The 23990-nt window shown below is 49.1% G+C and overlaps 11 protein-coding genes across 11 annotated transcripts; 5 read left to right on the forward strand and 6 right to left on the reverse strand.

Moving 5' to 3' along the window:
- Positions 1–1421: 1421 nt before the first annotated feature.
- Positions 1422–2510, reverse strand: TRIVIDRAFT_29757 (uncharacterized protein; the record flags this gene model as incomplete). The annotated part of the gene is made up of 1 exon (XM_014101755.1): positions 1422–2510. One exon carries the CDS (start codon positions 2508–2510, stop codon positions 1422–1424), a length of 1089 nt encoding a protein of 362 aa, XP_013957230.1.
- A 584-nt stretch (positions 2511–3094) lies between these two features.
- Positions 3095–4376, forward strand: TRIVIDRAFT_60150 (uncharacterized protein; the record flags this gene model as incomplete). Its single annotated transcript, XM_014101756.1, has 4 exons — positions 3095–3482; positions 3607–3887; positions 3959–4093; positions 4329–4376. The coding sequence occupies 4 exons, from the start codon at positions 3095–3097 to the stop codon at positions 4374–4376; spliced, it is 852 nt and encodes a 283-aa protein (XP_013957231.1).
- A 244-nt stretch (positions 4377–4620) lies between these two features.
- TRIVIDRAFT_191613 (uncharacterized protein) lies at positions 4621–6075 on the reverse strand (the record flags this gene model as incomplete). The annotated part of the gene is made up of 2 exons (XM_014101757.1): positions 4621–4644; positions 4870–6075. 2 exons carry the CDS (start codon positions 6073–6075, stop codon positions 4621–4623), a joined length of 1230 nt encoding a protein of 409 aa, XP_013957232.1.
- Positions 6076–6643: 568 nt separating this feature from the next.
- TRIVIDRAFT_222290 (uncharacterized protein) lies at positions 6644–7189 on the reverse strand (the record flags this gene model as incomplete). Its single annotated transcript, XM_014101758.1, has 1 exon — positions 6644–7189. One exon carries the CDS (start codon positions 7187–7189, stop codon positions 6644–6646), a length of 546 nt encoding a protein of 181 aa, XP_013957233.1.
- Positions 7190–7213: 24 nt separating this feature from the next.
- Positions 7214–8646, forward strand: TRIVIDRAFT_222291 (uncharacterized protein; the record flags this gene model as incomplete). The annotated part of the gene is made up of 2 exons (XM_014101759.1): positions 7214–7267; positions 7366–8646. The coding sequence occupies 2 exons, from the start codon at positions 7214–7216 to the stop codon at positions 8644–8646; spliced, it is 1335 nt and encodes a 444-aa protein (XP_013957234.1).
- A 264-nt stretch (positions 8647–8910) lies between these two features.
- On the reverse strand, positions 8911–11868 carry TRIVIDRAFT_29759 (carbohydrate esterase family 3 protein; the record flags this gene model as incomplete). Its single annotated transcript, XM_014101908.1, has 5 exons — positions 8911–9210; positions 9262–9612; positions 9679–9800; positions 9861–10284; positions 10348–11868. 5 exons carry the CDS (start codon positions 11866–11868, stop codon positions 8911–8913), a joined length of 2718 nt encoding a protein of 905 aa, XP_013957383.1.
- A 2457-nt stretch (positions 11869–14325) lies between these two features.
- Positions 14326–15207, forward strand: TRIVIDRAFT_60146 (uncharacterized protein; the record flags this gene model as incomplete). Its single annotated transcript, XM_014101911.1, has 2 exons — positions 14326–14994; positions 15046–15207. The coding sequence occupies 2 exons, from the start codon at positions 14326–14328 to the stop codon at positions 15205–15207; spliced, it is 831 nt and encodes a 276-aa protein (XP_013957386.1).
- Positions 15208–15349: 142 nt separating this feature from the next.
- TRIVIDRAFT_60145 (uncharacterized protein) lies at positions 15350–16720 on the reverse strand (the record flags this gene model as incomplete). The annotated part of the gene is made up of 1 exon (XM_014101760.1): positions 15350–16720. One exon carries the CDS (start codon positions 16718–16720, stop codon positions 15350–15352), a length of 1371 nt encoding a protein of 456 aa, XP_013957235.1.
- Positions 16721–17364: 644 nt separating this feature from the next.
- On the forward strand, positions 17365–17991 carry TRIVIDRAFT_60144 (uncharacterized protein; the record flags this gene model as incomplete). The annotated part of the gene is made up of 1 exon (XM_014101761.1): positions 17365–17991. One exon carries the CDS (start codon positions 17365–17367, stop codon positions 17989–17991), a length of 627 nt encoding a protein of 208 aa, XP_013957236.1.
- A 2650-nt stretch (positions 17992–20641) lies between these two features.
- On the forward strand, positions 20642–22005 carry TRIVIDRAFT_78757 (uncharacterized protein; the record flags this gene model as incomplete). Its single annotated transcript, XM_014101762.1, has 3 exons — positions 20642–20679; positions 20864–21083; positions 21215–22005. The coding sequence occupies 2 exons, from the start codon at positions 20924–20926 to the stop codon at positions 21883–21885; spliced, it is 831 nt and encodes a 276-aa protein (XP_013957237.1).
- A 454-nt stretch (positions 22006–22459) lies between these two features.
- Positions 22460–23173, reverse strand: TRIVIDRAFT_83765 (uncharacterized protein; the record flags this gene model as incomplete). The annotated part of the gene is made up of 2 exons (XM_014101763.1): positions 22460–22863; positions 22916–23173. 2 exons carry the CDS (start codon positions 23087–23089, stop codon positions 22516–22518), a joined length of 522 nt encoding a protein of 173 aa, XP_013957238.1.
- Positions 23174–23990: the final 817 nt, after the last annotated feature.

Raw genomic sequence — 23990 nt, forward strand, 5'->3', positions numbered from 1 at the left:
TGCAAACTCCTGAGAGAGTGAAACAGCCGAAGTGGTGGCCTAATCCAGCAGTAAACCCGGTCCTGTGGCTGGCTGAATATGCAACCCCATTTTAGCTACTCTATACGTCTACTCGTTAAGCCTATGGTAATGCTAGGAAGAGGGGATTGATCAATTAGAGCAGTAGGATTGAGATTACCAAGAGCTTCGTATTGATACCAAGGAAATGCCCCATTGGCAGCAACCAATCGCCATTTGATGACATGGAAAATATGGCTACTGTCTCAACCGTAATCTTGCCCCGCGCGGGGTGCGCGCAATACTGATCATATCAGACTCAACATCAGTATCTAGGCTATTAGGGCCGAAAAGCTCGCTATAAACAGCCCATAGAGCGTGTAAGGATGCTGATTGAAGCTGTACAACAGTACACGAAAAATATGTACATAGAATATTGTACGCATGCCCGACTTGATGCCCAATCGACAGGGGTACCTAGCTCGCTGCCCGAATCAATCCAATCAATTGAGCCCCTTTTGTTCCAAATGGATCAACGTTTTTTCCCTTGAAGACCTTCGGGGCCCTTTTAATGCAACTCCGCTAGTAGTGTTATAGTACTGCTGGATTTGACGGATTCGAATCTGGCGGCTGCTCTTGATTGAAACGAGAATTTGCAAACGAAAAATTGCAAAGATACAATATTTTGTCAAGAAAGCTATTCTGGTACAATAATCAGATATTATCTGTACAGTATATGCCGAAACCTTTGCGAGACTCGAATCTGCCAATCCACGGCACAAGACGAGCTGTCGCTAAGACCTCGTCCCAAGAGTTGAGCTTTGGCTTTTTCATTATTCCCATAATCATCATGAGAAAATTTTCATTCAGATTCTCCTGGCCCATTTTCATTTGTAATCCCGTTCTTCATTTCATTTCATGCATTGATGATTTGAAATCACCTCAAACCACTTATAAAAGATGTGTCTGCTCTTGCAATATCTAACATTACTAGATTGTCTCTCAATCATTGTCTCACACCATTCTAAGGTCTTGTCAACCTTCCTTTATTCGACAGCGTCCTCAACCCCGAACCCAAAGTCCTAGACAATCGATCAAAACAATCATGACTGTCAATGCCGCCTCTAGTGGACTTTTATTGCGGGCCTATTCATGACGATGGAAAAGTTGTTTTAATAGCAACGCCAACCCTATACACAGATTACAATTGATAAAATCCGACATGGGTGGCAATTCTACATCCTTACGATCAGGTCTAGAGAGTTGGAAAGCCGCAGCTGAACTGAGATGTTGGCGTTCTGTAATTTTATAATGGCAGTCTTATAAAATAATGTTATTAGCCTCACCAGTACTCTTCTTTGGGTGTCTCCAATGTCTTACTTAATTATTTGATGATAGACATCTTCACAATACATCATGTAAACTCATGGTTTCACAACAACAATGTTCCCTTCCGAGCAGCTCTTTGCCCTTTCCAGGGCGTTGGCGTAGTCTCTAAGCGAATAAGTCGCCAAGATCCCGAGGCCACTCTCTGCACCAAGCTTCAATATGCCCGATTCAGCCAGCTGAATAACTCCCCGAACATGTTCAGCATCGTACATAAGCGAACCCCGTACAGTAATGTTATTAAACATCATAAATAAATATGGAATCGGCAGCACAGTGTCCCCTCGACCGCCCATGAGACACACACGGCCTCCTTTGCGAACGGAGAGAATGCAAGAGCTGAGGTAAGAGGTTCCGGTAGCAGCCGCCGGTCCCACGTCGACAAAGGCATCAATTGGACCTAGAGACTGGATAGCGCTATCATCTTCCGGTTCACCTTTAAGTTGAACGGTTTGGATTCCTGGGAAACGGGCCTTGAGAGCTTCCAGGCTCTCGGTATTGCGGCCTCCAGCAATAACGTTGAGTCCAATGGCCCGGGCAATAGCAATAGCGCCATTGCTAAAAATGCCGGTTGCTGGGCATATCAGGATTGTTTCCCCAGCTTGAACATCAATCCTTCGAAGTCCTGCGTACAGAACGGGTAGATAGCCCAAGTGCAACAGATGCTGGGTCTGGAGCCCTAGTTTCCCAATGAGTTTGTCCTCACTCAGGGCCCACGTATTCTCCAATGGGGCGCGAACATACTCGGCCCAGCTGCCGTCACGCCAGTTGTTCTTAACAAACTGCTTGGTGCGTTGATCGAAGCCATCGTAACCGCCCCATACCACGGCTATGTTAGGATCGTCGCGGGCGCGGAGATGGGGCTCAATAAGCACAAGCTGGCCTGGACTAAATGCTGTGGAGTCTGACCCAATGGCTGCGACGCGACCAATAGCGGCACCACCAAAAACCAAAGGATAAGGTAGTGTCATGCCGGCGTCGGTTTGGGCGCCGTAGAAGAAGTCGGGGGTGGCCTTGTATAAGAGCACATCGAGAACACGGACGATAATGCTACCGGGTCCCGGCTGTGGAACGGCAATAGTTTCAACAGCACCATCACCGGGGCCTTTGACGACGAGGGCCTGCATAGATGTGGGTATGTCCGCCATTCTGCTCCAAGCTTTGAAATATGGTGGTCCAGATAAGAGCTGTTTTTCAGGATGTGAAAGAGCTTGTGTAAAATGATATATGAGAATACCAAGCAGAATTGTCAATTGAGACTTTCATTGTGAAAGAAGCGGCCGAGTTTATATACTTGATTCATCTCGCTGGCAATGCTGTAGTTCAACAACACAGTTGTCCATCTTCGGGATTCAGTAACCTAAGGCTAAAGACTCTTTACCGCATTAGGAAGAAGTAAGTCTTGGCAAAAAACTACTTCTCAAGCTACTTACTAATAAAGCTTTCCGGGATCTCGCTCCGTAAGACATGCTGAGGGTATTTCTGACCAGATTGTTTGTATATTCCTTTTGAGAGAAACAGAAATAATTAAAACTCGACCCCGTGTTACAAGTTTGTTATAAAACAGCCCCTCATTCTATACAGGGCTGACAAATCCTAATAATCATCGGCCTTAAATTGGCAGAGCTTCCTCCGGGGATTTTCTCTACCCCAACCCTGCCAACGCCAAGACTGGTTATTTCCAAATTGGGAGCGGTATTTAGACCAAGTAATGCGGCCTTCAAACGTCAGGTCGCTCGCTGAGACACCGTTTATCAATGTAACCTACCCGGAGACCGGGGAGCGCTCTTCACAACGACGGGTTATTCACTCCTACGCTGCTCGGAAAGCTCATGCCAGAGTGAGGGTTGCTCGTGTCAAAGCATACCAAATTTCCAACGCCATTGAGTCCCAAAAAGAGCAACTATATCGCTTACAAAAAGACGACCAAAGTATAAGAAAACCCCCATTACCAGAGTTGGGGGTTGGGCTAGAGCATGGGACTGCAGTGGTAGCCATGCCGAAGAGTGGTCTAGGCGGGCTGGATTCGGGGAGGGGAGATCCTTTTATGAGCTTTGTAAGGCCATTCACGAGTATGGAGCACTTTTTACTAGACCAATGTGAGTATAGCCATGCCAACCTGTCGAGCATGAGTGGTACGCGGTAATCCAACAAACTGACATTGCATGACAGATGTAACAATTATTTCTCCGTATCTACTAAGCCACTGCACTAGATTTAAAGTTCCTGGGTCGGGGTTTGTGGATAGCATGATTGATGAATGGATACGACTCGGCCTCAGCGATTTGGGGTTCCTAAGCGGTATTTTCCTCACCGCGTCACGGTATCTATCCGTTTTCCACCAGCCACACCAACCACACCATCATCAGTTATTTACTGAACACGCTACCCAGTATAAGCTAGTCTGCTTAAAGACTTTGAACGAGGCCATCTCCTCCAGCACTCTGCAAGGGCCATTTAGCGACCCAGTTATAGCGGAGACGATGATATTGGCGTTGGACGAAGTGAGTGTTTGGCTTCCGAATGATTCTAGGCTTGGGGGATTTCACGGTTAACTGTAAGGACTGAATTCCAGATCTCTTTAGGCGACTTTGAGACGTCTAGGCGACACATGAAAGGGGCACTGAGGATGGTGGAGCTTAACGGTGGCCCGCAAACTTTGGGCCTGAATGGTTTTCTTGAGATGGTTCTTCACAAGTTTATTAACCAAGTAGGTCTGTCCGATGTGTTTCTGGGATCGGGGAGTATTAACTTAAGATGACTTTAAGTTTGGGAATAGGCAAGAAATGAAACCCTTCTATTACTCGGACTGGCGATGCTTACCCTACGCTTCAAGTTTGATTAAGTGCATGCTTCTCGTAAAAGTTTGGTCGGATGATCGGACAATGTAGATGATTTGACAAAGATTAGAAGCAATATCTGAATCAAATTTTATTGTAGTATAGGTGTCATACCATGAATATGGTGTCTACCACTTGCTTTACTTTCTCTGATACCTACGTAATATGTTTTATCTGCAGTGTCGAGAAGAGGAGTTGTAAATAAAACAGAATAATGTATTGCATTATAATGACTACACATTACTATGGTTATTGTTATAGTGGCTCATCTATACCGCACCACAGATTTAACGGATATGGCCGACTTGGTTGCAGGGTAGAGAAAGGCAGCAGTGATACGTTACCCTCCCGTCTCCGATTCTTCCACTGTCCCAAGAGCGACAACGGCCGCAATACTTTAGTAGACAGCTTCTTCATTTACCTGAGCATTAGGTAATGGAGAAAGTGCCTCACAAAAATATATAGTTTCTTAAAATATAGTTAAAGGCTCAAAGAGGAGTGGATCAAATAGCTAACATTAGATGGACCTCGTCAAAGGCGAAAAAGTAGAAACACCTGTCATGCCCCGCTACATGAATCTAGAGGAAAAGAAACTGATGAATGATAAAGTCGTGCCTAGAAGCTGCTGTATAGAAGCCGGTGGAACCGCTGGGTTCGCGGCAGCGAGTGCCTTGGACGGCTGCGTTGGCTCTGGAGGGTATATCGAAGTTCCGTTAATGTAGGCCTTTATCTTCTTTGCTACTGCCCCGGAAACCACCACCCTGCGCTCCCAGCCGTGGGTGAGAACCGCTCCGTATGGGCCAAGATCAAGGCATGTGCTGTATATCGGCTGGTAGTATGGCACAGTTGGTACATTGAGGAGATCTGCAGCAGCATTATAGCCTGCTGCTCGACCCATTGGGATGGCGTGTTGGCACGACATGAGGGAGTTGTGGCCGTGGTCTCCTGTTGGGGCACAAGCCGAGTCGCCTGCCACAAAGATCTCCTTGTTCGACGGCAGGCGAAGATCTTGGTCGACGCGCAGGCGGCCGAGTGCGTCCTTCTCTCCCGAAATCTGCTTCGAGAGTTGCGTGGCTGCCACACCGGCTGTCCAGATGGTGGTCATGGCTTCAATGCGCTCCCCGGTTCCAATCGTGACGCCATGAGCGTCGACGGCAGTGATTGTTGTCCCAAGTTTAGTCTCTACTCCCAACTTACGAAGAGCCCGGGAAATGACGGGGCGGGGCCCCTGTCCGAGGGTCTCACCAAGCTCTTCCCCCCGCGAGACAAGCAGGACTTTCGTATCGGCATCCTTGCCCAGGATGGATTGAAGCCGCGCTGTCATTTCTGTTGCAAGTTCGATGCCGGTGAAGCCTGCGCCGCAAACAATGACAGTGTTTCGGGCCTTGCTGGAAGGCTTTGATTTGAGGCCTTGTAGGTGATTTTCCAGCTTGACCGCGGCACTCAGTTGGTCGACATTGAAGGCATGCTCATCCAGGCCGGGGATGGGAGGTCGAACCAAGCAGCTCCCAGCGGCAAATATGAGACGATCATAGGGCTGAGTTGACGTAGCGCCTGTGGGGTTAACAACTGTGACATTTCTTCCCTCTACGCTGACAGCGTCAACTGTGCCTTGGATGAAGTGAATCCCCGTGGCGCTAAAGAGGTCGGTGAGCGGGTAAACGAAGTTTTCGGGACTCGCTTCGTAGAGCCTGGGTCTCAGGACTAGCTGTGGCTCAGGCGCAATGAGAATAACTTGGATATCGGCCGCGGCTGGATTGTTGTTGACGTGAGAGGAGATGAGGCGCCTCGCTGAAAGAGCGCTCCAGACGCCGGCAAACCCAGCGCCAACAATGACAATATTGTGAGTCATGGCAAAGGAAGGAAAGAGAAATAGTAGTTCTATATTAACTCGATGTTGGGTTGATAGCGTTCATGCTTGGGAATACATTCCTCTGTTGACTTGCGCAAAAGGTGCCTTTATAACTTGGAAGACGTCAGACATTCGGTGTAAGCCACTGATCCCAGTAATTCTTGGTCGGCAATCCCGTGTGATTGGTCCAAGGAGAGCGGACACACATACGCAATGATTACCCGAGTGTCCGAGAGCCCGCCACACGCTAAGCCGGGTAACGGAGATCTTCCCTGGCATCTGAGAACTTGTATTATCTTGGTCGTATCTTCTTGACATCGAACGGGTTATGACGACTGTGAGTAGGAGCATGGGTAGAATAAGGGATAAACACGGCTGTTACAATCTTATTGAACCTCTCATCTTGGTTTTAAATTTAACCTCTACATAATTTTGCTGACGAATATTGCTCATTGTTGAGATGAAAACAGGCCCTACAATGTGGAGATTAAAGACAGAGATTCTGACGTAGGGCTTGCTTGATGAAAGAGTGTTCTTCTGAAGAGGATTGTCACTGGTATTGCGCCTCTTACTTACCCACAGCAACCATTGGCAACGCAGGCACCATATTCTCAAAGCGCTCCAGCAACTTTGAGGGCCTAGCACCAGTAATCTGCCCATCTGGAAACTCCATCTTAGCCGCCCACATATTCACCACTTGCGCTGGATCAAAGGCTGGCTTCTCCCTCTTCCTCTTCCCCTTCCAAACTTCCGGCACATCCTTCCAGCTTTCCTCCTTGCTCGCTGCCCGCGGTGTCCACGCCTTATCCGACACGACCGTCACGCCCGGAAATTTCGGTGTCGGCTCATTACCAAAGACATACTGCTTACCGTCCTCTACAACATCAAAAGACTTGATCTTATCGTCAGACATCTCAGGCTCGGGCGGCGCAATCGATAGGCCCATTACTAGTGGAATTGTTGAGTCCTTGTCGTTCAGAAGCGACGAGACATTGTTCCCTCTGGATCTGGGGTCACTGGGGTCACTCATCTCGTCGTACTGTCCCCAGATGGAGACGGACGCGGGCTTCACAATAGGCTCGATCCGCCACTCCTGGGTTTTCCAACCGCCCATCGCGCGGACAGCCTGCTCGCCATGATGGCGCGGGAACAGCGGCGGAGTCGTTTGGGATACAGATACGGTGACTTTGACGTGAGGGCCGAGCGCAGCTGCATGGGCCTGGCATAGATGTCTGTTCTGACGCTCCTGTCGGTGAAAAAGTCCATCTTCTGACATCTGCTTTCCTTGAGGAGGGTCTCTTTGAGTTTTCCTTTATTGATCGCAAATTGGAACGTGGCTTGGAAGGAGAATGCACCGCCCCGTACCAACCACGCATCATCTTCTTTCTTGTCGTCCTCCGTCGACCCTCCATTCTTTCCAGATTTGTGTTCGAGTCCCGACTCACAGGTGAGCAGACATGCTGGCGGCAGCTTGGAGCTCTGATCCGCACCTACAAGAAGATCTACGCTTGTGACCCGACACCTCCGCGGACGCCTGGAGAGACGCTTGGCACGGTTGAGCTCAACACGAGTGAGCTGTTGGATTGGAACACACGGGTGCTAAAGGTCGAGGCTTATGCGAAGAGGATTTGGGACTACCTCAACGACAAGTTGAACCCCAAAGATCCCGAAGGGGGCCGCAAACTGTTCGAAGAGCCCGAGCCAACGTCTGCCATGTTTGCCCTTCAGCTAAACGAGCCCATATACGCGCTCAATATCGTGGCTATGGCAGATGACGCTTCGAGGCACAGCTTACACCCAGCCGCCCCCGATTTCCGGTTCTCGGTGCCCCGTTTCCCAGCCCACGAACATATGCCCTCCAAACCCCTCCCGATTCCTGCACGTCGAGAACGCGTCGTTTCCGCGCAACTGCACCGTCAGACCGTGGACTTGCGGCCTCGTCTACGCGTGTCCAAAGTACCGCGCCCAATAACCCAGCTGCATCCATTGGAAAACAGGCCCAGGTGGAATATCAAGATGTACACGGTCGACCACAAGGAATTTGTTCCGACCAGAACCTATGTACCGCAGGACATCATCGTGAGCCTGACCATTCCACAAGAGCTGCAGCAAGTCTACAGCTATACGCTGCTCTCCCTGGAGCTTCGTATTCCTTGCGGAGACATCAACTCGCCAGGTATCCCTCGTGAGGATGGCAAGGGCAATTTCTACCCACTGCTCAGCACAGACGGCGACCTACCGGTCACGGGGACTATGCTGTCAAATTTGCGCTTCAACGTGATTAGCTCGTGGGTGCAAGGTGGCAGGGATGCCGACGGCCGATTCCACTACAGCCAGCTCGTGATTGAGGTTATCCCGAGAGCAGAGAATGGGGTGAGCATGTTCAATATGGTGGAGGCGTCTTTCATGCTGCCTGCTGTGAGAATCATCGAGTGGGGGGACGATCGGGTGGCCAGGCCTATGCTCTATCCCATGTATGAGGAGAATCAGAAGACCTATAAGCAGTGGGAGGATGGCCCCAAGGAAGGTATCCCGATGGTTCCGGTAGGGAAATCAGAGCCTCAGGTGTAGGCATTGTAATTTCACTGTTAGTCATAACCCCGAGTACACCAGGACGTAGAAATTCAAAGCCCAATTTAAAGAAGGCTATAGATAGATTTATTTGCCTCCATATGTCTTCCCCATTATTGCAACTTGTAGACTACGCTCCCACCACCAGCCACACATCACTCGCTCTGGGACTCTATGTGGCCTGCAGGTCAAGAATAGGAGCAGCCCTTCACCCAACACACAATACTCTAAATCGCTAAATTTTATTCAATATTAATAATCCCGCTAGAAGGGCAAGTGAGGGTTGATGGGCTCAGGATAGTCGTCGCCTCCTGAACACTCATTGAACCAGGTATTAGCCACGGCGGTCTTTGGATAAACATCATGATAATCAGCGCGACCAAGGCCGCCCAGCGATGGAAAATGAATGTTCTGGCCGCGCCCGTGTCCCTCAAACCGGATTCCTTGGTCAATCCAGGTCATGCTGCTGCCCCCCGCCGGCGCAAAGCCACCATTCTTCCAAACTCGGGCCTTTGCAGAGAACTTGTCGACCCAGATGAGGTCAACGAGACCATCACCGTTAACCTAATGTCAGATTAGCATATGCCCCTAAACCCGCCATGAGAATCAACTCACATCGGCCCATTTGAAGTTTGCTCTGTCAAGCGGCCCTTCTGGCGCAAACTTGATCTGCCCCTTGCCCACCAGGCCACCGGGTTTGTTGAGGTATCCCACGGTTCGAGCGTCTTTCTCCATGCAGAGGTAGTCAACGCGGCCATCGCCGTCCAAGTCTCCGAACCTCAGAGCCTGGTCATATAGACCTCTACCCCAGCCCAAATCACACTTTCCTTGATTCACTGCCCACTTTGGCCCGTCAAACGATGGAGACTTGTCTCCCTCCTTGTAAGTGTTGCGCCACCACTCGACGCGCCCGGTGTGTCTTTCAACCGCAAGAATATCACAGAGACCGTCGCCGTCCCAATCGCCCTATACGTATGACAGCTACTATTAGTGTCGGTTCAAGGAGATAATGGCGTTGTCATTGATACGTACAAAGTGGATGCTCTTCCTGGTCCGATTAATAAAGACAATCTCTCCATGCTGCCCCCAGTTCGGCGGCGACAGTATATTCTCGTACAAGGTGATGTGACCATCCGACTTCACCCAGAGGTAATCTTGTATCGTGCATTCAAGTCAGTATCTCACTAAAATAGAGTAAAGAAGCAGCCACTTACCATCCCGGCCTCGCCCAAACATGTCACAGTAAAACACTCCATCTCCCTTCAACTTGGTCCCTCCAGAACCCAAGTTCTCATAAAGCCAGGGAGAGATTCTTGGCAAGTCGCCTATATGATCGCCCGGACCTTCGCGGTTCCAGATGAGGTCAGCGCGCCCAGAGCCCTTGACCCGACCAAAGACGAGTTCTGTTCTGCTATTGTCCACCTCGAACAAGGGGATTGCAATGTGGCCGGACGAAGCCTTTTGCCAGTGAGGTCGTAAGGCCTTGCCGTCAGCATCATCATCCCCTCGCTGGTTAATAAAAATCGTGGACGACGCATCGTTGTGCAGGTAGACCCAGTCTGATCTGCCGTCGCCATTGATGTCGACGAGGTTAACACCGCCAATCCCTTCGGTCTCATGCTGAGCACGAAAAGTAGGCTCGCCAACAACCTAGACCAGTCAGTACAAATCGACAAGGAAATCAAGATTAGGTCAACATACAAAGCTTTGCCAGTATCCGTTATGCGCCGCAGTTGGTGCGTCGCCTACGCCACCGTTGCGCCAGCAGTAAATATCGCCCTTGTCGTCAATGGCACAATAATCCAGCCGCCCATCTCCGTCAATATCGCCCAGACGGATCCTGTCCTGACGTGCCCATGAATATCCCTCCTTGATGAGACCACCGTTCTCGAGCGGCTCGAATTTCGGAGGGTTACCGCCCCTGTTGATCGAAACATACATATTGCCGTCTGGACCGATACAGATAAAATCGTCTAGGCCGTCGCCGTTGACGTCGCCCCAACGATGCCCTCGGGTTATGCACTTTAGCCCTATGTCAATTTCAATCTCCTTTCCGTTCAGTTCGCCCTGATTGTTGAGTATCATGAAGCAATGTCCCGGCTCCGGATCATCAACTGTGCCTTCATCATGGCAGTAGATCAGCTCGTCAAGCTCTCCGCCCGGGTCTGCGCCTCCCAAGTTCACCAGCTGCGCAAAGGATACCTTGGAGCCGACGGGGATAAATCCGTTGGCAGCAATGGCGTCAAGCCACACCCGTTGATCGTGTGAATACGCGCCGTCATCCTGTCCGGATCCCTGCTGTGTTCTAACAGGGCCGCGTCCCTGCCCCTTTTCGGCGTCACAGCCGCTGGTGATATTATCGGGGACGCCAGTATCAATCGGTCTGGTCAGAAAGCCCGCCTTCGCAACCTCAGCAATGGCCCGATCCCAGACAGCAGCCAGCTTGGCTGCCCCTTTTTCGTTAGGGTGGATGTGGTCGAAATAGTCGGTTGAAGTATCGAGAAGCCCGTTATTGAGTTCAGCCAGGCCAATCTTCTTTCCTGCATTCCTGAATTTCTGGTACAACTGTCTGTATTGAATATTGATCGCGTTGACATTCTGGTTTGGGATATCGTCGAGGTATTGCAGGAGAGTTGATAAAATGATTGTAACGCCATCAACTTGGTCGTACAGATAGTTGAGCAAGCCTTCCATGCGAGCTCCGGTAGTGCTCACATCCTGTTTATTGCCAGGACTGGCATCGTTTGTCCCGCAGTTGATGAGAATCAGATTCGGTTTCATATCGATAGACATGGCAGCAGCCTTGGTCATGTTTGCAACGACCCACCCAGGATGTCCCTCGTGCTGCCGGTCCTTGAACTTGTCAGGATCACCGTCGGACCCGCTGCCGATCATATTGACTGGCCAACCTTCCCATCTCAACTGATCTCGCAGTGGCTTTCGATATCCATTTTGAGGCTTTGTGCCGACTCCCGCTGTAATAGAGGCGCCAAGGGGCATGATTCGGAGGTAGAATGGCTTCTCTGCCCCGGGCTGCCCGTCGTCACCACCTGGGTTCCCATTGTTCGGAAGTGGGCAGCTATCTGGCGGTTCCAGGAACTCTGGGCCCTTCGCGAGACCCTGTTGTTCCAGGCGTCTGTTCGTGATCTCAAAGAGGATAAGGTTGGCGATAAGCTCGTGGAGGAGAACTTGAGGGTGGAACACCCTCCCGTATCTAAACATCATCTCAGTGAGTATTCCGATCAACTAGGGAATCTAAAACATTTGCCCTTCTTACCCATCTGGAAGGAGGTTGGGCCATTCCAAAAAGTCCAACGCCTCTTTTGCGTCTGTAAAGTTTGCCATTAACGCTTTAATCTCTGCGGCATCGCCGTCCTGAATCATTTCGGCATGATTCAGCCTGATACTAGGTTCCAATGTTTCTGTGATCTTTGCAAACATGTTCATATCACCAGCAAATGTTCCGTTCACATAAGATTCGTCACTTCGCTTCCAGGGGTTTGTCCCAAAAGGGTCCAATAAGTCGAGCTTCCAGAACATCAAATCAGGCCTGTAAAACATCTGGTGAGATAAAGTCCGTAGAATCTCTGATAGTAACATACCTATGGTTGGACGCTTTTGTTGTCTCATCTACGCCCACTTCGCAAAATCGCCCGTGGTACCGTTCAACGAGGTGGTCGTAGTCGACAAAGGTGACGTCGGGACCTGCCCTCTCAACGGCTTCTTTCTAATGCGGCTCGCCATTAGAATAAAAAAAAACACATACTCAAAGAGTGAGCTGCCGGAATAAAACTTACAATCTTCTGGTTGGCTCGATTCACCAGGTCGTTGAGTTTCATGCGGAGAAAAAAGTCAAGGTACACGGGGTCTCTGAGAGTGGCGAAACCTTTCTAATATAGCAGTCAGTCGATGGATGCTGTCAAGAATGAGGTGTATATTAACAGTATCATAAGCCTGCCATGTGACTTTATCGCAGGTATTCACATCCTCGCTGAAGAACCTAGCGTATCTGACAGAAGTGTCAGCAAACTTGAGGCGTTACCGCCATGCCTAGATGAGTGACCCCCTTACCCTGTGTAGTATATCATTCCACTGTGAGGTGATTCTTCAGCTCTGTTCAGAACCTAAAAAGGGGGATGTGAACTCACTCGAGTGCCAGCTTAGACTGTGCAGCCTTAATGGTGGCATCCAGCTGCTGGCTAAATTTGGGACTCTCGACAATGTCCTTTGTAACCTCAATCTGAAGGTCACAGCCTCGTCCGTACTTTTCAAAGTCAATTCCAATAGCCCAGGACTCTCCTTTCAGTGATGCAATCTTTCCCAAAATTTCTGGCGTAGACGTATAGGAGAAGAGTTGGAATATGCATTGGTTCAGGACGTCGGTGAGCTCCAAGTCGTTGCCACCTAGAACATAGATGTAAGTATATAGGTATTATACTGTGAGGCTCCCGTGTCAGAGCTTACCAGCGGAAAGCAAAATGACTTGTTGGCCCCCGTCAAGCTCGGGAATCTGCTTGTCAATCACATCCTGGGTCAGAGCGCCAGAACATGATTTGAATTGGAAGCTTCTCCCCGCTGGGTCTCCCAGCCTAGGGTCCTCGTTTAGGATCCAGGGGTAGGAGTGATCATATCTTCTGCAGTTGAATTCTGAGATGGGCCCGAAAACGTCAGTTATCCTTTTGACCCTCACAAGTTATGTGTATCATGAGCGGCTTACCTTGGTAGTCTCTCGCAAGGAGTGACCCTGACCCGATACCCGCCGAGTACGAGTCGCCTATGGCAGCAATCTTCTTGATGAAGGAGAGATCGTCAAAGTCAAAGTCATCGACATCCCTACGGAATAGGCCGCTTATTGGCATAGAATTAAGATGATCCGCATATGGGGCTGCGAATGCGTGGCCGAGCAAGCCAGCCACCGAGAGACAACCACCAAACCGCCTTCGCATCTTGGTTAACTATAATACCAGACAGCGTGTCTGGTAACTGAGAGAGAAACGGGTGAAACTAAAGGACTAGAGAAGGCGGCACTGCAGTAATAATAGCTCCCTCCAGGCTGTACGGACCGAGCCCTGCTCCTAGCTCCTTGGAGTTGCAAAAGTGTCTGTCTCGGAGAATGATAGTGCGGCTGTTCAGCTCATTCGTGTACACGTGGGACTTTTTGGATTTACAATCACAGGAGGCCGGAGTGAGCGCACATTTGCATTGGAGGGAATCGTACACAGAGCGTATAGCCTATTATTTCACACCACTTTATACGACGCTGACCAGGCTAGGCGGATGGATCTGTTTTTCATTGGGTAAGATGCGTCCCGCAAGGCTCCTACAACAGCGTATTCCTACGCTATGTAAGACATTGTTTACGCACGTTTACTTATGGATATCGCCGACGGAAGGATGGCTGATTCTGTAGCCAAACAATGGAATTTGTAATGTGCAATTGCTCTCCTTCGCGAGCTTCCTGAGCTTGGATCTTATGATATGGTAGTCTTTGTGCTGCTCCCCTTACCCTATCACCAGTTGCTTTCTACTTGGTTACATTCTACCTGGCTTCCCTCACCATAATTAGGTGGTTTCTCTTGCCAAGTAAATCAAGAGTGTAAGTTTTCCTTTGTCAATTCATCTCAGCTGCCAACAAGAAGCAGGTTGTGCCCTCACTTAAAGCACATTGATTTCGAAGCCATGACTTCCATGGTCCAGTTTGCTCGCCTGGCGTTTGTTGTCGTCCTGGTCTTTCTCGGCCAAGCACTGGACGCGGCCAACCTCGAAACAAAGCATGACACCAACAGGCCCTTAAAGGTCCGCCTCGATTATGCTCTCGCAACTAGGAGCAACGATGTAGCCGAGAATCGCCACCAATGGGTCTTTTCCAGCCACATCACCTTTAAAGAAAATGTCGAGGTTATTACCGATGGCCAGCTACTGAGGATGGCCGGAGATGCGTTTGCGGAAATGGAGGCCGACTTTCTCCAGTACGCACCGTATCTTGACAAGAACGGCAAGCCAAAGATGCTGCCAGGCGCCATGTCCATCCTAGCCGCGGGGAACGAGATCTTTCTCTCCAGTTCTCAGAAAGGGTTAAGTACCTTTATCAACGAAGTCGCAGATAGTCCAGTCAAGCGCCAGTTGGAAGTTTGCTTCGCTACTTGGAAACTCGAACACCCCGATAAGGACGAAACAGACCACAAGAACAACAGACGATGTGGTGAAATCATGACGTTCCACCAGTACTACAAAGTCCACAGCGAGGAGCTTATCACCCTATCGCCACTTGCGCGTCTAACCACCGTGGTCAGGTTGGCGAGGACCGGCGAAATGGTGCTTATCCCCGCCTGTGGAACTGGCTTAGAGGTATGTCTTTAACTCCTAGGAGTATACGAGTGTTGCTGATCGCATTGCCAGGACCGGTGGGGGTGCGATTATTTCTTGAAGGACCATAAAGCTCCGCCAGAAAAGTCCGATGTAGTTAAATACCTCGACGATAAGACGCTGGTGGCCGAGGAATACACTCTGGACGCTTTGGCTGGTGGCGTGCGCAATATCGACCAGATAGAGTCTTGCTAGTTGTCTTCTTAATGGCTCTGTAGAGCTTACAGACCGACCTGATGCGCCTGTTACGGACTTGGCTGTTGCCTCAATATTGTGTATATAGGTTATAAACATCTGCTGCTGTGGGTTATTGGAATAACGCAATCCTATCCATTCTTTAAATTGCCCTTAAAGTTATACCAGACTGCAAACTCATCTGGTCAAGCTCAGCCCTGAGCTCGTCAGATATGCTATCACCGCAAGTACTATAAGATGAAAAAGGCATTTCTATACACTGCAGTTTCGGCAACGTTAACATGGTATCCTCATTACCAAGCACGGCTTTGATCCCACTAACAAATATCTCGTCTTGCCAGTCCCATAGCTCATAGTTCAGCAGACAATCATTCAAAGTGAGCATCTCAAGACTAGGAGGGAGCACTTCCCCCAGGCGCACAGCTGTCTTCAGCGCAGAGTCTGGGGCCAGCCCCATGAGGAAAGCCCATGGGATTTCGAGCTTTTGAAGATGTCCCATCTTCGCGAGGCCCTGTAACGATCCCCGAATCTCGCGGTCCGGTGCCTCGTATTGCCCACTTAAATAATCGGGGTCTGTTTCAGGCTCGATGATCAAGTCTGTTAACGTCTCGCTCACATGATGCAGCGCCTCGACTAGGACGTCGAGGTCAATCACATCCTTGCTCGCAAAGTTGTCAAGGTTCTCTTGATAATAGCAATTCCAATGTAGCTTCCGAAGTGATTTCAGCGACGGGAGAAGAAACTCAAGTTGTGTCTCTCGAAGCCTGAATAGCTTGAGCGATGTTAGAGTCGAGTTGGCCAGCGTAAATGGCCAGTTTACGGGGTTGTCGATGGATACAGATAGGCTCTGGATAGCCGGAAGCGAGAAGAATGGTAGCACATCAGGCGTATTGTTGACGCTCCGGTGGCGCCATTCATGGGTCCTGCGGGCGAATGTGACGTCTCTGAGAAACTGGAACTTGGGCAGCGTTGATCCCTCTCGCCCGCCATCTTGTATAGCGCACCTGAAGACAGCGCCTAGATGGAAGCTCTCAATCGTAAAATTAGAATCGAGGCAGAGGTGTCTCAGGTTGGGTAGCGTAGAGATGAGCAGGGCGACCAGTGCATCGACTGCGCCAGCTTGCAACTCTCGAATCCACTGGTCAGCTCCAGGTACGCCGGTTGATCTAATCTGCCCAGCTGCTGCGGTCACCGGGAGAGCAGAGATGGGCAAGGGGGGTGGCTCGATGTCGGCATGGGTGAAGCTCTCTGTGAAGCCACTGCCATCCAGGTTCAGGCGGCGGACATTAAGCCTGAGCTCAGGCCTCTCGAGAATGGTCCGCACTAGCTGCGTGAGGGGCGGCGTCTGGTCGCAAGACCACGTCAGTCGGATGTCGGAATAAAGACAAGGCTCAGCGAGTTGCCGAAAGCCCTTATTGACGACACTTAGATGGCGAAGGTCGTGAACTGATAGATGGTCCAAGATAGCCAGTTGCAGCTGGAGAGGGCAGTCCATGAACGATCTGGGCGCCATGTCGATGCAACATTGAGCGAGTTGTCTGGAATTTCTGAGCCCTGGTGGAGGGATGAAGTTGAGATGGGCGGTGGTGAAGGGTGGTGTTGTAAGTGAGATGGTGCGTATTCCTGCAGGAGCCTTGTAGTCCTGGTTGAGAGATATTATAGATATTATCAGCTGACATGTGGGTACTGAATATACATGTATTTAAGCTTATGCCTGGCAGTGGCGTATATTTGCGGCTGAATGAGCGTGTTTGGGCCAGCAAGGCTCCAGCCTAGATTTGGTGCCTTTACTCTAGCCGCGGGACCGGCCCGTTCCAAACACGGGAGGGTGTGGCAGAACAAGATGTCATTGGCCATATGGTGTTCATCTGAGAAGAATGTGGGATCATAACACTCGGCGGTGAATGACAGGATTCTCGCGTATTGCGTATTGCGTATTCCTTCAGAATCGTTCCTCCTGGTTAACAAGTGCGATCACTTGTCTTGGCATCTATCTGCTCATGAAACGAGGCATGACATACAATAATGTCTTTCCAGGAAAACAGTTTGTGTATCTGGCTCTCGGCGTGCCTATATCCCCAAACTTTCCCACTCAACGCAATCCCATCTCTACGTACTCTCAAATTCCATCAGTTTTACCAAGCAAAGCAGCTCAAAATGCTCTTCCTCCAGTCGCTGACCGCCGCAACACTCGCTGCCACCAGCATGGCCTTCAAGCTACCCGCTGGACTACAAGACGGGTCCTACGTAGCGTACACGGACGATTCCGGAGAGGACGTCTTCGAGCCCTTTACACCGCAGCTGGCAGCACGACTGAACATCACTCATGACACGCCCGGAATCTCGCCGCCAACTCGCCGTGAACCAGGCCAGGGTATTACTCGGCGTGGACGAAGCAGCAGCGCTCTCGACGCCCGCTCTGACTACCACTGGTTTACTTGGTGTGGATGCGGCTTCGACCTCAACCACGCCAACTGCGATCGCGCCGTGCAAGGCATCAAGGACCAGTGTGGCAAGGGCTGCAACCTCCCTCACGCACAGGCATGGTTCACTATAGCAGACGACGTCGTGGCTTTCCTCTGTGACGGAGGCGTTGCCAGCGCCGATAGAATCACGACGGCCGCTGCCAAAATCACTGAAAAATGCGGTTGGTATATTGCCGGCACGGCAATGTTCGAAGAGGGCCTGTTTTACGAGCTGAACATTGGCTACATGCGCTACTCACCCGGCCTGGACTTTTGTGCTGACGCCGCGTCGTCGCCTGTGGCCTTTTGTCCCCATTGAAGCGGTTGTAGGGGGAGATCCGGGATCTGGGTATATATGTAATTTGGCCCTCCAACTTTCTGATCAAATTCGGCGAGCACTACTGGCCAACCACAGGCAAATAGATACCTAATCCCAGCAGATAGCCTACATTGCAAGTAATCAATGAATGCATTCAGAGTGATCATGCCGCCGTTTTATTCCATTGACAAGATACATCTCATTTCGAAATATGCTCCCTTGGACAAACTGTAGGCCCCTGTCGCAAGGGTTTATTTCCCGAGCAGGGAAGGCTAATGAAAGGCCGGGGTTGAAGCTGGCTAGGGATGTACGCAATCCCTGTCTAGATAAGCGATCCAGTATAGGTAGATAAGTAAACCCAGTTGCAACCCGTTCTCGGATTTTTTTTGCAGTCTAATACCTTATCTGACTGCCAAGGACAAAACTTATGCATGTTTCTTTTCAGCACTGGCAAGATTAACAGAGTACCCAGTCTGTATCTGCAACGTCAATATTGTAAGTAATAGGCGCTTCATATGATTGAAATACCATTGCATGATGTGAAATCGTCCTTCTAGTAATGTATGCTGAGACCCTTCGTCTTGTTTGCGTGCCCCATGCTTGACTTGGTATTGTGTCTACAGAGCTCTTGTAAAAGAAATCCGCAAAATTTCTTTCCGAACAAATCAGGTCTGGATACATATTACTAAGAACCAGTAGTTTCTTTTACTGGCATATGATGTTTGATCAGTAATCTCAAGACCGTTGTACTGGTAACTCGAGATCGTTGCAGGAACAGGGGCATGCCGCTGCTGACCCTGGATGAAAGCAAGCAGATGCAAGATCTGTGCAACCTTCCCCAGGGTAGAGTTTGGACAGACCGAATGAGATATGCCGACTTTTGCGGGCCAATTATCACCTACCATCCGCATCAGCATTGAATAGTATACAGCAAGGCTATCACCAAATCGTGTCACATATGGATGCATCGTATATGCTGACCATGATAATTCGTAGTGTCTGTATGCAAGAGCTGGAAAAATAAGGGACTGGTCGCTGACAGCTGCGGGTCGGATTATCGCATACCCAGGACTGCTTTGGTGAGCAAGACAACGTCGAGATATTGATTCATATATCACTCTTTTCCAGTGTCCCGTCTAAGGGAATTATACCTGCAGCTAGTGAAAGGAATTTCATTGAAGTGATCAAGGCAAAGGCCCATAGTGAACTAATGAACCTGACTGGATACATGTACACACGTACTATGGACTGCAGACGAGACAATAATTCAATATGAACGAGGTTGTCTTGCCCAAACAAGTCTGTTTCCAATTATAATGAGATATTGCTAGCAATGTGGAATAGCTCCTCCTTTAGAGAAGGCGTTAATCTCGTCTTTGAGAATACTGTGGACGGTGGTAGGATGCCACGGGAAGTCATTATTCGGAATGCGGGTGGACATGATAAGGCATCATTCGACCGCGGTGAGTTTGTGGCACTGCTACAGAGCCATGGTTACTTTGCAGCGGTTATTTTGAGAGACATTTTTTTAAACAGCAAGAAGAGGTGCCCGAAGCAGAACCAGATGAATGGGGGTTTTGAAAGACAAAGAAAGACAAGAAAAGAATCGGTTTTAACAGTGCTAGGATAGGGTGGTTTTCACGTAGTTCGCTGGGCTATTATGGCAAGTACAACAGGCTGGTTCGCTGCCTCGGATGCAACACGGCATCTCTGCAAAGCCGGTGGAAGCCGTCAAAGGCAGATTGTGACGAGTCAAGTTGTGGTTTCAGAATTATCAAATTTAAACTTATTTATTTTCTCTCTTTACGCAATATTCCCAGTACTACACCTCATCGCTCAAAACAGCCACAACTCCGGAGTACAAACAAGAGTTGAAGAATAAGAGTACACAACAGCCACGAAAGGGAAACAAATCAACTATACAACAGGAACTTATCGCCGAAACCGCTATCTAGAAATGCGGGGTGGGATCGTCGTTTCGGATATTCGGGAGTAAATTGATCGAAAGTTCTTCAGATTCGTTTAGATTGTGATGCCGCCGTGATAAGATTTCCAAAATAGGCAACTCGCTGCACTTAGTCTCCGTATGCAATCTGGGATTTGCAAGGTACTTTGGTCACAGTCCTCTAGCCCTCAACGAATCCATAATGACAAACACATGACAGTTAACAAGGCACCATACTGTTCAGATATGTCGTAGGTCTAAATATACCGGCTGTGCTAACCACACAGGGGATGTGTATTGCTAGCGCCTTGCGAAATAGTACCACCTGATGTCGAATCAACCGGGGCAACAACTTCCCGCAAAACACCGATCCAAGGTCGTAAAACATAAGTTCTAAAACCTACCGACATGTACGTGCCGGGGAACCGAACTAGAGGGGTATTTCAACCCTCAATTAGGAACGTAGTACTTGTTGGATCGTTCGTTCGGATATTCGGAAGCGAATCAACGGAGAGTTCTACAGATTTGCTTGGATTGCGAAGGTGTTGTGATAAGACTTCCCAAATAGGCAACTCGCAGCACTTAGACTCGGTACGCGGTCTAGGTTTGTAAGGTAGCTAGATGTGAGGATGAGGTCGATATTGTCAAGTATATAAATGGTGAATTGTAGACATTTGATCAGATCTTTCAAATTCAATACCATCCCGCGTTCATCATCTCGCTTAGACAAGCTTGAGCAAAAGGTTAGTTTTTTAATTTATTTAGCCTTTGTCTAAACCACGGAGTGTTACACAATTCTGTCCTATCGTAAAGATAGATTTCAGAAGAAGATCCAGATCCTGGTGTGCACTTCATAGGTGCTTCACACTTGGCTCAAATTCATGTCTAGCCCAATAGATAGAAACATTACTGACACGTCTTAAATAGAACACAAAAGTCACTTTCTACCTCAAGTAAAAAGTTTCTCACCTCAATTACTACCTCAAAATGTCTGTGGCAGCCCCTCCCCAAGGCTTAGGCAGCAATTTCAACTACTTCCTCGCCGATGGAGGTAACGCCATTACTGGCCTCAATGTTGAGATTACTTTCGCCGAGCCCCTCATCTCGGCCTCTAACGGCTTTGGCTTTCAACTGAACGGTTATGCCCGTAAGTCACTCTGAGCTTTTGTTCTTGCACTTCCCTATATCCCTCCCTTTTTACTTATACGTTCCATTTCACTTTACACCCTCTCAAGATTTCCTTGCATAGGCAAAATGCTAACTCACATACGTTGGTAGAGGAGCTTGCTGGTGCCCCCAAAACCACTCCCAACTGGCAGCAATATGTAGTCTTCTCGCAACCCGGTGACCGCACTCTTTACGGAATCATCGACAACTGGTCGGGAACCGTTCCTGCCGGCACGTATGCCCAGATCATCAACGACGAGTCCAAGATTACCACCCTGTCCAAGGCCAACCAGATCCCCGCCGGTGCTACTATCAACATTGCTCCCATCTTCAACTCCAATAACGTCATCACCGGTGTTACTTACATCTACACTCCTCCTGGTGGCCAGGCTGCTTCTACATCCGTAACTCTGACCGACCTTGATATCTACGGCACTAGCAAGAGGATCACTTCCGCATATGAATCACCGATCTCCGCATTGACTCTCAACATCGTGGGCGACTACAACGGAAACGACGGCGTCTTCACCTCCGGCTCTGGTACCATCGTCTACACTGCTGCTCAACCTCTGACTGTTCTGACCACCGAGCCGAGCTACACTGCGTTCCAGGATGGTACTGGCGAGACGGCCAACACAGTCTATGGCAAACTACCTGTGTCAGGCAGCACTACGATTACTCAGACTTGGAGCATTTCGGCAGACGGATCGCCACGTGTCGGACCAGCCATTGGCCACAAGTTGCCAATTCCACCCAGTGGCAGGAAGAATTCACGCAAGTAAACAAGTAAAGTTTAAAAGAAAAAATAGTTACTATTGAAAAGAGAAAAGGAATGTCTGGGAGGAACATTACGATAGTTGGAGGGTTAGCATGTTAATGTAAATGAAAAAGCATTAATGCGCAGTTACGGTCATTTTTGGACGACGTCTATAATTTAAAGTGAATGTGTTCAAGTACTCCAATGGACTCCACCCAATACTCTCATCCAGCATACCTATATCGCTGCAGATTACAAAAAGTGCGCAAACAAATTACCAAGGTGAAAACGACTATAGATGCGGACGCATACATGTTTGCAAACGGCATCAGTATGTCTGCAAGTGTGAATGCCCGACCACTTATTCAAGCTGATGGGCAGTATGCAACTGTCAACCTAAGCAGCTCTATTTCAGCCAGCTCTTCAGATGACGAGACTTCTGATGACATTCACGCAATCTATGTTATCATCGCTATGCTCTTACAGTTAGTGGACATGTTTTCGGAAACACATTTAAATGGATATTGAAATGTATTGGTTTACACCTGAACAACAAGAGTTGTCAATAAAACGGCTGAGTGTGTTGACTCCGGCGTATTCATCGATAGGAAGTAGCTTGTATTTGAATGTTTAACACCTAACAAAATTATTTGACCTAGTTGTCAGGTTGAACATCCCCCGTAAAGACAACTCCCTTGCTTGCTTGACCGGCCGCCTTTTTATCCAGGTTAATATTGTTGTTGAGCTTCTTTTGCTCTTCAGCAATTTTAGACGCCTTGTTCGACCCCTGAGCCTGCTGGATCTGGAGGGCTGTAACCTCCAAGAACAATTTCAGAACCTTGTTCTTAATCTTGCCATTCTGCAATGTCGTGGCCGCGGAACCACTTGCAGCCTTGATCTGACCGTTGAATGCATCAGTTTCTGCCGCCTCTGCAGTCTCCCGAGCTGCGTTGATAATGGCCAGGTCGCTTGCGGAGACACCCTTCAAGTTGCTTGTATCAATCTAGAGGAAATTAGCCAAGTAGAGCGCCGTACGATTAGGACTAGGAACGTACCGGGAATTTTGCCTGAGCCTCGGCCAAAGCGTTTCCGGCCTTGCCATCAGAAATCTCAAAATCGGCGTATTTGCGAAATTGCAGCGCTCTTCTCTCAATCGGCGTGCTAGTCATAGGCAGCGCGAAAGCTGAAGAAATCAGGGAGATGGCGACGTAGAACTTTGAGAAATGCATTGTGAAGGTGGTTGAACAACAGAATGACTGTGGTGTGCAGGTTCGAGGAAAGAAAGCGAGAGAGTGATTATGGTGTGCAAGTCGAAGAAAAAAGTAGTAATACCGTGCCAGACGCTATTGCTACGCGAAAATTAAAGAGTAAATAATATTGAATCGAATGTAAGTGAGAGGGACTCTGTCGAAGAGATTGTTGTCAACAGCGCATAACCTGAGAATATATATTCGGTCCCACGGTTAAATTGAAGCTAGATTACTCCGTAGATACGAGCGTGACGCTCTACCGCCGGGGCGGGCCTGTTGGAGTTTCAGGGCTGTTACGGAGTGTCTCCTTGAAGCTTCCAGGGTAGTCCCTGTTTGTGTAAGCGAGTAAACGGGTGGGTATGAACAAAGGCGAAGTTTTGGCGGGGTCTGGCATGGTCAATTGAAAACCTAATCAAACTGGCGGTTATTGTTTCACGTTGAAGGGGCACTCGATAGATCATATTGATGGCGGGAGACGGCCTGGCGGTCTTATTAATCGATGTTGCTAGAGTTGTAAGCAGTTTGTTCCGGACACGGCGAATCACCATTTCTCCGGGCCTGGTGGAGATGTTCAATTGTGAAACAACATCAACCCATCACGAATAGTTAGAATAAAGTTGAGTTTTAGCTGTATCATTATAAAAGCAGAAACTTGTTTGACGAGAATTTACCGACTGGTGGACGTGAACGAGGTGCCTGGCCTCGGTTGATGCGCAAAGTACTCGTAGATGGTCCGTCACAAAGGACCCAGTAAATTCCACTCAATCGGCGTAAACCCCTTTCAAGAAGAATCTAGGCCAAATCCAACCAGAAGATCCATGACGTCGACAAAAAGGTCACTCGTCCCGTCTATAACGACTCTCTCGGCGCGTATGTACAC

Source organism: Trichoderma virens (genome assembly GCF_000170995.1).
Source record: "Trichoderma virens Gv29-8 chromosome Unknown TRIVIscaffold_6, whole genome shotgun sequence".
In the NCBI taxonomy this organism is placed as follows: domain Eukaryota; kingdom Fungi; phylum Ascomycota; class Sordariomycetes; order Hypocreales; family Hypocreaceae; genus Trichoderma; species Trichoderma virens.